This window comes from Dunckerocampus dactyliophorus, chromosome 1, assembly GCF_027744805.1.
Source record: "Dunckerocampus dactyliophorus isolate RoL2022-P2 chromosome 1, RoL_Ddac_1.1, whole genome shotgun sequence".
NCBI lineage: Eukaryota > Metazoa > Chordata > Actinopteri > Syngnathiformes > Syngnathidae > Dunckerocampus > Dunckerocampus dactyliophorus.
The window spans coordinates 38,480,833-38,494,521 of NC_072819.1; the positions used below are offsets into that span (position 1 = coordinate 38,480,833).

A 13,689-nucleotide genomic window follows, 5' to 3' on the forward strand; every position below is an offset into this window, starting at 1 on the left:
GTGTTTTTCACAAGAAACGGGAAGCTAGTCGGTCGGCGAGAGATGGCGCTCCCCCCTGGCGGCCTCTACCCCACTGTGGGGATGCTGAGTAATGGAGAGAAGGTCAAGGTGGACTTGCATCCCCTCAGTGGATGAGCTGAACGTCCACGCTGATGAGCTGCTGGCTCTCTGCAAACAGCAGGCTGTGCTGCAGAGCTCGGCCACAGTAGCCACGTGTGGTGCTAAAAGTCACCCCTCGGCCCACTTATTTAAGACCCGCACTCTTTTGTAAATGTCCTCGCCATCACAGCACATCATCACAGACAGATGACATTAGGTTGTAATTCCTATGCAACCTGTTCTCTGTCAGCTGTGTGAGGCTGTCATCACTAAGGTCTGACACCCTCGCTCCACTTTATTACGCTTGACCGGACTCCAAGGAAAACAGAGCAGAGTCAACACTTGTGCCATGTCTTCGCTCAGAGCCGCTCTGACTCCCCCCCCCCTCTCTCGCTGGCAGAGGGCGCCCCCCAGTGCCAGAGCACAGACATGCTTTAACCTTCGGCTCAAGCCATAATAATCATTATTACAGAAACGTTTGCATGTGCACATAATATCTGAATACTTTACAGCAACCAAACAAAGATGCTGTGCATTTCCCATGAGCTGGTTTTATGTTGGAACCACATCGTCCGGTGTCTTTTCTTCATAGGTAAACATTGACGTGAACTCTCTGCATAAAGCAATCAGGGAATGTGCTTTGTTTTTATGTAGTAATTGCTTTAAGATGTGGTTAAAGAGATCACATAAGCCAAAAATGACACCCTCTTACAACATGCAGGCATAAAAACAACCACAGAGCCAATTAACGCATCTTCTGGTTTAATCGGCCGTCACACAGGCGTCACAAATACAGTTGAACTTCTAATGATTCAACCCTCATTGTAAATGCTATTTATTTGCAAAGTATATAACCTTGCAGTAGTTTGCCCCAAACCAACCAAACATTTTAAATAGCTCACCGCAACTAATATTACAAATGATCACTTTTTTTTTTTTAATTGGCGTGGCCAATCTATTTAATACTACGTTTCTACATTTTCAAAATAAAAAAATTACAATGAGGGTTCAATAGTTATACCTTTTGTATTTGTGATATTTTTCATCGTATTTTATGCTACATTTTCTTTGCATGACAAATGCTCCTTGTGCGACACAACTGTGTTTCATCCTTCATCCTCAGATGGTGTGTGTGTGTGTGTGTGTGTGTGTGCACGCGCACGCTGGATATTGTGAAGATTTACTCAGGTTTTTTGGTGCCACAAAGCTGACACGCACACGCAGGCTAACTTCAGCCCAATTGGATCACACTTAACCGTCACATGATGAGCCATTAGTGACCAAGCAACATTTTTAGGAGGGCAAATGTTCTTTAGAATTACAGTGTGTCACAATAGTGGGTACACCCCGCACATTTCTGCAAATACTTGTTAGATTTTTTTTTTCCATGGGACAACACGAAAACAAGACTTGATACATTGTAAAGTAGTCAGTGTACAGCTTGAATAAAAGTGTAAATTTAATGTCCCTTAAAAATAACTCTACACCCAAGTCTTAATGTCTAAACTGCTGGCAACAAAAGTGAGTACACCCCAAATTGTGCCCAAATTATCAATATTTAGTGTGGATACAATTATTTTCCAACACTGCCTTAACGCTTTTGAGTATGGAGTTGACTAGAACTTCACAGTTTGCCTCTGAAAGCCTCTTTCAGGCCTCCATGACTGGTGGCTGTTAGACACCTTGCACCCCTCCACATTCCGTTTGAGGATGCCCCCCAGATACTCAATAGGGTTTAGATTCATCACCTTTACCCTCAGATTCTTGGTGTCTTAGGGGTCCTTATGTTGGAATGTCTCAGTTTCTGAAGAGAGGGTGTCAAAGTACATGTTGGCATTCATGTTTCCCTCACTGAACCCCAGTGCCGATGGCACTCATGCAGCCCCATTCCATGACACTCCCACCACCATACTTTACTGTTGGCAAGACACACTTGTCTTTGTCCTCACTTGACTGCCACCACTGTACCAAATACGGTAAGTATCTTGGTCTCATCAGACCACAGGACATGGTTCCAATATGTCTGCTTGTCTTCAGCAAACTGTTTGCAGGCGTTCTTGTGCATCACCTTTACAAGAGGCTTCCTTTATTGAGGAGCGTGGCATACGGACCTCTGCAGCGATGCCGGCAGCACTCATGCGTCTATTTTACAAACGCAACCTCTGGATATGACGTGGATCTTGTGCACTCATCTTCCTTGGTCGACCTTGGCAAGGCCTGTTCAGAGTGGACGCTGTCCTCTTAAAGCGCTGTATGGTCTTGGCCGTGGTGCTGTAGCTCAGTTTCAGGGTATTGACAATCATGTCATAGCCTAGAACAGGGGTGTCAAGCTTGTTTTAGAGGGCCACTTATAACTATCAATATACAGTGTTGACAAGCAGACATTCAATTATCTATTTTGGATTTTAAAAAATGGTTGGAATTTCTTGTTGCATGATCAGATAAAATAAAAGTTTAGAAGAACTGCACACAGTACAATTTTTTTCATAGTCCAAATGAAAGAAATACATTTACAAGGGAAAAGGTCAAGTCCATTATTGACACACATTATTCCCAGGCTTTCACGGGCAACATTTAATGAGGTGGCGGGCCACATCTGGCCCCTGGGCCTTGGGTTTGACACATGGCCTAGAACCTCTTTACGCAAAGCAACAATTCTTCTTTCCACATCCTCGGAGAGTTCATTGGTCTTTGAACTTCCAGTGACCAGTATGCGAGAGTGTGAGAGCTGTAACACCAAATGTGACACCCCAGCTCCCTATTCACACCCAAGACCTTTTAACACTAATGAGTCACATGGCCCCCGAGGAGACAAAAATGGCTAACTGGGCCCAATCTGTACAGGTTAACACAGGGTTGTACTGTACTCACTTTTGTTGCCAGCAGTTTAGACGTTAATGGTTGTGTTATTTTGAGGGGACAGTGCTGTTGCTTTAGTTTTGTCCCATGAAGAGGTGGAATGTTTGCAGAGATGTGTAGGGGTGTTGTCACTTTCGTGGCATACCGTAAAGACTGCACACCAGGGTTATACATGGCAATACTGATTAGTAAGGGATCACATTTTTGGACCTCACCTGCATGTCAGTGTAGTTTGTGCAGTTGAAATGTTCTCTCAGAATTTTGCTGCTTGTGATTCACATTATACTTCTATGTAATGAAGCAGGTCGACATTGCAAATGCTTTTTTTCAGTAGTTGAATGTTGTCAAAAGTGCTGAAAAGTAGTCAACTTTCAAAACTCTCTGTAAGACGGACCATTTAAAACAATAACATGGATTTTTATGTCACTGCATCGATTTTGTCATGGATTATATCATTTCTAATTGTTGCCAGTGTGGTCCTTCACAAACCACTTGTGCATACAATCCACACTTTAAAAATTAAGATAGAGACTGGTTTAAAAAAAAAAAAAAAGTGGAATAGTAATAGTGAAATGCTTGATTTGTGTAATCGGGAGATTTGCAGTTGCTGATGAAACTGCAGTTTTATTGTTCATGTGTTGTGTCTCAAGTGTTACATGTTGGATAACAGGAAACAATGGTTCATCTTTAATCAGCTGTGTCGAACTCCGTAAAGGCCAAAGAAACACTCACCTCAGTCCTGAAAAATGGGCACAATCAAATCGTTCTTGAATGAGAAAGGTTTAGTTTGCGTCTGGGTGCTGGGCTGTATCACACAGATCATTGTGATTTCATCGCTTTAACCATTGTCTTCATCAAAAGAGTGCATACTATCAAGACATGTTTCTCTGGAACTCTTGATCTTCCTATAGAATCACACTATGGGTTTGTTTTTTGCTACAGGTATACAGGTTCAGGTACACACACACACACACACACAGGTATACACAAATGGTCATCTGATAAAATTAACTAGACTTGGAAGTTCAATAGTTATTTTCAGTCATTGACAGAGTGGTGTGAAGAAGAGTTTGCCCCCTTCCTGGTTTATTTTTTGGCATGTTACACTTATGTTTGATATTAGAAATTGAAATATGTCAATAACAACGCAACTCAACACAAAATGCAGATTTTAAATGAAACTTAAGGGAGGAAAAAAATCCAGACTTACATGGTCCTGTGTGAAAAAGTGATTGCCCCCGTTCAAACAAAATTGGTTTATCATAACTGGTTCAATGTCTCTAGCCACACCCAGGCCTGATCACTGCCACACCTGTTCTCAATCAAGAAATCACTTAAATAGGACCCGCCTGACAAAGTGAAGTAGACTAAAAGATCCTCGAGAGCTAGACATCATGCAGAGATCTAAAGAAATTGAGATCTATCAGTCTGGGAAAGTTGATAAAGCCATTTTTAAAGCTTTGGGAATCCAGACAGCCATTATCCACAAATTGCGAAAACATGGAACAGTGATGAACCTTCCCAGGAGTGGCCGGCCAACCAAAATTACCCCAGGAGCGCAGCGACGACTCATCCAAAAGGTCACAAAAGACCCCACAACAACATCCAAAGAACTGCAGGCCTCACTTGCCTCAGTAAGGTCAGTGTTCATGACTCCACCATAAGAAAGACACTGGGCAAAAACGGCCTGCATGGCAGAGTTTCAAGACGAAAACCACCGCCGAACAAAAAAACACAGCTCGTTTCAATTTTGCCAGAAAACATCTTGATGATCCCCAAGATCTTTGGGAAAATATTGCATTTTGCACATTTGGATCTTAATGAGGTTAAGACCAAAGGCTATAAAAGCCAAAATCTGCTCAAAATGTTCATTTTCTGTCAGGCATTCACGCTGTCATGCCCTCCTGATGGCTAAAGCTAAGAAGCTTTCTCTTTTTGAATGTGGTCGGATTGTTGAGCTGCATAAGCAAGGCCTCTCGCAGCGTGCCATTGCTGCTGAGGTTGGGTGCAGTAAATCAGTCATTCAATTTTTTTTTTTAAAGATCCTGAGCATTATGGAACAAAAAAGTCAGGATCCAATTGGCTGTCCATCAAGTCACAGTCTGTGGTAACAGCTGGGTTTTTCAACAGGACAACGCTGCAGTTCACAATGCTCGCTTGGCCAAGGACTTCTCCAGGGAGAATAACATCACTCTTTTGGACCATCCTGCATGTTCCCCTCATTTAAATCGTACAGAGAACATTTGGGGATGGATGGCAGGGGAAGTTTATAAAAATGGCCATCAGTTCCAGACAGTTGATGCCCTTGGTGAAGCCATCTTCACCACTTGGAGCAATGTTCCCACTAGCCTCCTGGAAACACTCGCATCAAGCATGCCCAAACCAATTTTTGAAATGATTAACAAGAACAGAGCTACTCATTGAGTCCTACTGAACATTTTTTGTTCTGATTTGGAGAGTTTATTTTTTGAGCGAGGGTCTTATACTTTTGATCAGCTGATAAACAGCCTATTTCAGTTTGTTTTCAATAAATTACTTTTTCAAAATGCTTTGTCTCACTCCCCCTTCTTGTTTTTTGCATATTGTAGCTCTACTAAAAACCTCATTAAGCTCCAAATGTGCAAAATGCAAATTCTAGCAATTTTTCAACTGGTCTTAAAATTTTGATCAGGAGTCTAACGTGGTCTGATGAGACAAAAGTAACTTTCTGGAAGGTGTGTGTGTCCCATTACATCTGGCATAAAAGTAACGCATTTCAGAAAAAGTCATACCAAAAGTAGAATATGGTGGTGGTAGTGTGATGGTCTGTATTGCTGCTTCAGGACCTGGAAGACTTGCTGTGGTAAATGAAACCATGAATTCTGCTGTAAGAAACTCCACAGCGCTGTACGAGACTCATTGCAAGTTATCACAAACATTTAATTGCAGTTGTTGCCAAGTGTGGCCCAAACAGTTATTAGGTTTAGGGGGCAATCACTTTCACACAGGGCCATGTAGGTTTGGATGTGTTTTCTCCTGTAATACATTTTCATTTAAAACTGCTTTTTGTGTTCACTTGTCATTGACTAATATTTCAATTTGTGTGATGAGCTGAAATATTTAAGTATGAAAAACGTACAAAAACAAAAGTCAGGAAGGGGGCAAACACTGTTTCACAACACTATTTTAGTCAAAACTCTTTTTTTTGTTAAGCGTTATTACAACAATTAGTGACTCAGACAAACGCATGTTCTTCACAATTTATTTCAACAGTAGTAAAACAAGGCTATTTGCACCCTTGTTTAAAAAAACGTACATTCAAATCAGATCATTCAGTCAAATGTTTAAAATTTAAACAGCATGTTTTTGTGACTGCACATTGAGTGGCAATAGTCACTCTCTTGTATTTAAAAACTAAGCACTTACTTAAAAATGTTTTCCCAAATGTTTTAGCTCTCATAGTAATCTTAAGCTATCTTTAGGCCCCAATTCCTGTAAGTGTAAAATACATCATATCTTTAGGCATTTGTGTGTAACAATATTCATTCTTATATGGGTGGCTTAAATAGGAACACAAAGGACAGTTAAACTGATGTTGGAATGGCTTTGAATGTAGAAAAGAGGCACAGTTCAAGAGCTCAGTAGTGTTCGACCTTAACACTGCAACAAGGGGACAAGCAAGTCAGCTTTAGAAATCTTCTTCCTCCTCTTCGTCGTCATAGAAGCGATTTTGCTTTATCATTTCCTCCACAGTCAGCGCCTCCAGCTCCCCCTTGTCCTCAACCTCCTCCACCTCCCCTTCCCAGAAGCCCACATCCTGTAGCGACCTACCAGCCGCCGCCTCCTCCTCCTCTTCTTCTTCTTCTTCAGGAGAAGACATCTCGTTTTTGGTAGGAGGTGTCACTTCCTCCAAACCACCATCTTCCTCATCCATTTGCTCCTCCTCCTCCTCCTCCTCCTCCTCCTGCTGTTGATGAGGTGGGGCCACCTCAGTCTCCTGACAGGGGAGATGATGCTGTGGCCTGTCTTCACCCTCCTCTTCCACCATGTCTTCACCTTCCTTCTCCACCATCTCGTCACTTTCTTCTCCCAGGTCTTCTATATCCTTCTCAGTCATGTCTTCGTCACCCTCCTCTCCAGTGCTGTTCACGTCCTCAAGGCTGTCCTCAGTAGGTGTGTGGTTGTCCAGTGAAGGTCCTCCATGCTGCAGCACAATGCTCTGGGCCTCCGCCTGCACTTGGTCTACTGCAGGTGGAGAATCTTTCTTGGTCTCAACAGCATCAGCTTGGTCCACCACAGTAAAGGGCATGCAACGCTCCTTCAAGGAGGAGCTCCTCCGCTGGCAGGAAGCTCCTTTAGTTTGTTCAGATGGTGAGGAGGAGGTGTCCTCTTCTGGGGGCCACTTTGCACGCATCGGCCTGGTGGCCCCATCAACATGCACTGCAGCTCCATTATGGCCAGTGTCACCTTCCGGTTGTGGTGGCCAGGAGATTTTCAGCCTGCGTGTCTCAGTGGGTCTGTCTGTCTTCTCTGGGGATCCTTGTCCCAAAGCCTCCATGGTGGCAGTCAGGACGTTGACCTTGGCCAGTGGGGAGTCCTCCACGCTGGGGCTCTCCAGCTCAGAGCCAGGGGAGGGGGTTTTGGTGTAAGCGTTGGCCTGCGGTGATGTGATCTCCCCGCCCTCACCTTTGCTCTCCCACAGCTCCTTGTGGGGCCGGTGGCCAAAGCCCTCATCATAGTTGCCCTTGGCCTTGAAGAGCTGGCAGAAGTGCGGCTTGCAGTACACATTGTTGTGCAGGGAGGCGTAATTGACCAAACTAACCAGGAGAGGGAGCCAAAGTTAGTAACAGTTCAGGTGTTGATGATCTTAAACCAAAATGAAGTGCATAAATATCTACCAATACACCGCAGCATTACTCTCTGCCTCTCTCGCTCAACAAAACCGATTCAGGCAGACTGCCGCCCCTTCCCAAGTCTGGGTTCTGTTCAAATTTTCTTCATTAGGTGGTTTTTCCCTCACCTCCGTCGCCAAAGCGCTTGTTCACTTGGTTTTCTTTAACATGAGAAGCATTGTTTCAGACCTGCTCCAACCTAAAGTGCCTTGAGATAACTTGGCACACCGAATTTTATTTATTTATTTATTTATTTATATAAAAAATTGACTTGACATCAGGTACACTGCACAGTCAAATAAATTCCAACGACTGAGAAAAATATTTCCATTTAATTTTTTTTTTTTTAACATATATGAAGGTTTTAAAACAATTACTGTAATCAAATGTTCCCAGACTTTGGCAACCAGTGGAGCGGCCCCCTCCTGGCCATTAGATAAAATAGTTTTTGTTTTTACTTTTTGTTTTATTATGGCAGTGAGTATCTAAAATATACTCACAAAAAGTGAGCTTATTAAATGGTTGGGTCCTCCTCTACACCTGTGAAAAATGTCTTTTCTTGAGGGGTTTCTGCCGCCCCCACTGTTTACTCTCGCTACGCAGTAACTAAAAATCAGTTGATTTTGACTAAAAACAAACATTAAAAATACATGTTTTTCTTAGTCTCAAGCTGCCACGCCTCCCCTGAAATCTCCTGGCCCCACCTCACACTTTGAAAATAGCTACTTTATGCAGTCTCCTGTTTGTATTAGTATGGGTATTGTTATTTGCGTAAAAAGATCGGACAGAGTATACTTAGTATGTCACCAAATGCCTTTGTGATTGTGACCTGCTCACCTGAGTTTGGTGTTGCAGTGGCAGCAGCGGAAGCAGGCGCTGTGAAAAATCTGTTGATTGGCCACAAGCCTCTCCAGAGGATAGACTGTCTTCTGACAGGACACGCAGGTCTCCCTCACCGGCAGACGGAAATTCTGCACAAAGAGTAAAGTTACTCATGAGTGTGTGTGTGTGTGTGTGTGTGTGTGTGTGTGTGTGTGCGCGTGTGTCTTACCCTTGGAGTTTTGGCCAGAGAACACACAGCATTGCCAGGACCAGAACCTGTGGCAACCGATAGTTCAAACAATTATAAAATCTGGACACTGGGTGGTGCTATTAATGCTATTTCATGTGTAATTTACCAATTTCCACTACAGTGGGTCTCCACAAATTTACACATTTTTGGTCAATTCCTTTTTCATTTTTTTTCTCCAAAAATAGGCTGTTTTTTCCCCTGCAGAAAGTAATTCCGAGATAGTACAGGTCAAATGTACAACATGCCCTGCGATTGGCTGGCAACCAGTCCAGGGTGTACCCCGCCTGTCGCCCAAATTCAGCTGGGATAGGCCCGCGACCCTAATGAGAAGCGGCATAGAAAATGGATGAATGGATGTACAACATACTTGTACCGCTGTTAGAAAGCTCACAACTTTTACATGTTTTTGCTTCACTAAATGTTTTTTCATCAAGTGTTAAGATTTCGTACTTCCTTCGGTGGTCCTGGAACACACCATAGCTGTGTGCGGTGCATGGGCGCCATAAAGGGCAGATTTCTTGTTGGCAGATGTACATGTTAATGTACTGTGAACTGTAGTGAAGAGTGAATCGCATACTGCAGTATATGCAGACTTGCATGGACAACTCACTAGCAGTAAATATTACACTGGTAGTAGTGAACAATAAGAAGCAAGACATTTGCAAACCTTTAGAGTTGGGTTCAGAGTTATGCAAAGCTCTTGTTGGGTTAGTTTGAGGTCCTAGAGATATGGTGACAACACGCTGCCCAAGAGGGGACCCCGAGGTGATTTCCCCCCCCCCCATGGGGCCCAGAATTTTAGGCGGCACCCCTGGTGCTGTCAGACGAAAAGTTTGTTTGGCTACGGAAGCACAAGCTTCGACAGTCAGTCTGGTCTCAAAACTTGCAGTGACGTGAACACAGGTTAGTGATTGAGTGATATGATTAGAAGTTAGTGGAATTATAACAGGCAAGCACTGTGGCTCATATAAACGTGGCTTCGAGAAATGCCTTCTATAGCCTGCTGGCCTCTAGCACTAGCCTGACGACCAGGCTCAAGGTTACAGCGTGCCTCCGACTTCATCTGTTCATCCATCATCTCACATTATCATTCATTAGCAGTGAGCAACAATTCATTTTATACACTAAATGCATTTAGTAGGTGTGTGAGGCATATTTAGGGACTTAAACCCGGATTGTGTCGCAAACAAAGTGACATTTTAAGAGAAGGGGAGGGTTCAGGAGCTGAATCTAATCTAATCATTACAGCCGCCACTTTTATTGCAATTGTTATCAAAAATCAGAACATCAGCGTCAAACTAGCAGGAGGGGTTTGCATGGGGCGCAAGCCATCTGTCAAAAATGAACATTTTTATGGGCGTATGAATTAACTACAGTTTGCCATGGGATCTACTGTACTAGTAAGTCAACAGTATGTGTACAGGCTTGCATTCTCTTCTTTCAACTACAGAAATATTGTACATAGAACTTACCATTGCTCTCTGCACTAAAACTTTTTCTGCCGTTTGACTCAGTGTCTGAACTCTGTAGTGAGAGATAACAGCATCAGTAATGTGTAGGACATTCACCAGACATGAGACAGCCAGTTATTCATACAGTGTTAAGGCCTCACCATATCCAAGGAGAATGGTGGGACATTCTCCTTCTGTTTGCTGCACAAAGTGTCCTGCAGATCAGTCTGATTGAGACACACAACATGAACATTAAATAGGTCCGCTATTATGCAAAATGTACTTTTTAACTGTAACGTGTCGCCGGAGCCTCTTCATGAACACCAAATGTGACAAAAATCTATCATCTCCCTCACTCGCTCCACTTTAGAGAAAATGGTTAATTTTGAAGTTATGGTTTTTCTTGACATCAAGAAGGAAAAGCCTCATGGAAGCGATACGACCTGATACTATACTACCTAGTAATGATGGTAAACTATCGAGAACTCTATACACTCGAGTCGAGTGTCACAGCGCACATTCGCAAAAAAAAAAAAAAAAACCTCAGACGAGACTCCCATACACAAACGCATTAAACAAACACCTCATTGATATGTTTGGACGCAGATCCGCCCCATAAACAAATGCAAGAAAATGCACCAAACTTAATAAAGCGCCTTTCTACAAAAGAGGCTATTTCACTGTAGGAATCCACAGTGTCATGCCACAGCGTCAACAAATACTGTCCGTAAAATGTTGTTATAATGGCCAAATACAATCAAAAGTACTTCAGTCTTACTTGTGAAATGTAATCCCGTGAGATCTTGTTTGTATTGTAAACCGGTTGATCCAGTTCCATGCAGAACGTGAATTAGCCATCTCCCCGTTCTCTCTTACCACATTCAAAATGACGGTGACGTCATATTCACATGACGTCACGGCTCAATGCGGTGTCAACGTCACGCGAGAAACTCGCACATGCGCAACACGTTCCTTCCTCGACTCACGAAACGTGTGAGCCAGCACAACTCACTGAACCCATGAGCCCACGTCAGGTTCACGAGTCACTTGTCAGCACCCTGATGCCGTCGTGGTGAATGAGTCTACTGTAGGTTTATGAGTTCCGGGTTCTTCGCACTGTTGCCAACTTTTCAGTAAGAATAGTACCTATTGGCTGTCCTAGAAGGCGCTACACGACGCCATCATCTAATTTGCATATAATTTGCATATGATGTAAAATGCTGTACAGAAAGGAAAAACGCATAACCACATAGGCGAGACAAATTGAGTAAAAACACCTTAATTACCTTCAGAGGTACAAATAAACTTGGTTATTGGTTTGGTGTGCAATTTCATCAAAATAAAATATTATATTTCATCTTATCCAGCGCCTCTCAAAGTTCTACCATTGAACTTTTAAATTAGCACAATTGAACAACCAACAGACTATGCTGTGTTTATTCTATGGCTCACATTAACATATGTTAATGTCATATATGTATGTATTATAATAGATATAATTGTAATAGCAACTGAGTTTCACAATAAATATAGCAATGCAGTAAGCTTATCAAGTACTTGCATTTATTCAAAGAATTGGAAGTTAATCCACTTCATTTTAGTAATAGCAATAGACTAAACAAAATATAAAACACACCCTCTTTTATTCAGATTTACTGAAGATTTAGAAACATTTGTGTTTTAGATATCGCTATGTAAAACAGGGCAAGCGCCACCCCCACGGCTCGGAAGCGGCTTGTGACTGCCTTTTGGGCAGGGCGGACCTGTAAACAGCACGCGCTGTTGCTCAGTGAGAACACAAAATGCAGACCGATACGTGCTGTTACGTTTGAGTCCCCAAATACCAAAAAACTCCCCAACGACACCAGCAAAAAAGTCGCTAGATTTGTTGCTAGTCGCTTTTGGGAAAATGTGTCAAGGAGGGTTGGAATGTCGCCAGATCTAGCGACAAAATCATCAAAATCAAAATCATCCCTCGCCTCAGGGTTAGCCAACAGCGCAGACGACAACAGGAAATGGAAAGGAGAGCAGGAAATGGAAAGGAGAGTTGATTTGAAACAAGGAGCAGATCTGTTGCTTTTCCCGCGAGGTTAATATATTTATACAAATAAAGTTAAAGTTGAACAATTAAAGTTACCTGGGTTCTTTTTTAATTTACAGTGGTGTGAAAAGGTTTGCCCCCTTCCTGATTTATTTTTTTTTTTTTGCATGTTTGTCACACAGACGAAACATTAAAATTTTTGTCAATGACAACATATCTGAAAATGCAGTTTTTAAATCAAAGTTTTTATTAAGGGAGAAAAAAAATCCAAACCTACATGGCCCTGTGTGAAAACGTGATTGCCCCCTAAACCTAATAACTGGTTTGGCCACCTTTAGCGGCAACAACTGCAATCAAGCATTTGCGATAACTTGCAATGAGTCTCTTACAGCACTGTGGAGGAATTTTGGTCTTTGCAGAATTGTTGTAATTCAGCCACATTGGAGGGTTTTCCAGCATGAAGCGCCTTTTTAAAAGGTCATGCCACAGCATCTCAATAGGATTCAGGTCAGGAATTTCACGAGGTCACTCCAAAGTCTTCATTTTATTTTTCTTCAGCTGTTCAGAGGTGGACTTTCTGGTGTGTTTTGGATCATTGTCCTGCTGCAAAACCCAAGTTCGTCTCATCTTGCGGTCACAAACAGATTGCTGGAGATTCTCCTTCAGGATTTTTTTTTTTTTTTTTTTTTTTGGGTAGACAGCAGAATTAATGGTTCCATTCATCACAGCAAGTCTTCCAGATCCTGAAGCAACAAAACAGCTCCAGACCATCACACTACCACCACCATATTTTACGGTTGGTATGTTCTTTTTCTGAAATGCGGCATTACTTTTACGCCAGATGTAATGAGACGTACACCTTCCAAAAAAGTTCAACTTGTCTAGTCGGCCCACACTATTTTCCCAAAGGTCTTGGGGATCACTAAGATGTTTTCTGGCAAAATTGAGATGAGCCTTAATGTGTTTTTTGCTCAGCAGTGGTTTTCGTTTTGCAAGCCGTTTTTGCCCAGTGTCTTTCTTATGGTAGAGTCATGAACACTGACCTTAACTGAAGCAAGTGAGGCCTGCAGTTCTTTGGATGTTGTTATGGGGTCTTTTGTGACCTCTTGGATGAGTTGTTGCTGCGCTTTTGGGGTAATTTTGGTTGGCCGGCCACTCCTGGGAAGGTTCACCACTGTTCCGTAATTTCAGCATTTGTGGAGAATGGCTCTCACTCTGGTTCGCTGGAGTCCCTAAGCTTTAGAAATGGCTTTATAACCTTTTCCAGACTGATATAAGATTTCAGTTACTTTCTTT

The 13,689-nt window shown here is 42.6% G+C and overlaps 2 protein-coding genes across 8 annotated transcripts in view; one reads left to right on the forward strand and one right to left on the reverse strand.

The window, feature by feature from the left end:
- spryd3 (SPRY domain containing 3) overlaps nucleotides 1–13,122 on the forward strand; it is a 65,961-nt gene extending 52,839 nt beyond the window's left edge. The window contains exon 11 of the mRNA XM_054769478.1: nucleotides 1–13,122. Coding sequence (XP_054625453.1) covers nucleotides 1–135 — 135 coding nt within the window. The 3' untranslated portion in view covers nucleotides 136–13,122.
- Nucleotides 4,933–13,689, reverse strand: part of lima1a (LIM domain and actin binding 1a) — a 27,118-nt gene continuing 18,361 nt past the window's right edge. For 4 of the 7 annotated variants that reach the window (XM_054769444.1, XM_054769428.1, XM_054769436.1 and 1 more), the window contains 5 exons: nucleotides 10,514–10,579; nucleotides 10,374–10,425; nucleotides 8,881–8,927; nucleotides 8,667–8,800; nucleotides 4,935–7,754 (listed from right to left, as the gene is read on the reverse strand). In XM_054769444.1, the coding sequence (XP_054625419.1) occupies nucleotides 6,626–7,754; nucleotides 8,667–8,800; nucleotides 8,881–8,927; nucleotides 10,374–10,425; nucleotides 10,514–10,579 (1,428 nt within the window). In that variant the 3' untranslated portion in view covers nucleotides 4,935–6,625. Of the gene's footprint in view, nucleotides 7,755–8,666; nucleotides 8,801–8,880; nucleotides 8,928–10,373; nucleotides 10,426–10,513; nucleotides 10,580–13,689 lie in introns of all 7 variants that reach the window. The other 3 variants (XM_054769415.1, XM_054769409.1, XM_054769420.1) reach the window with 2 other exon arrangements.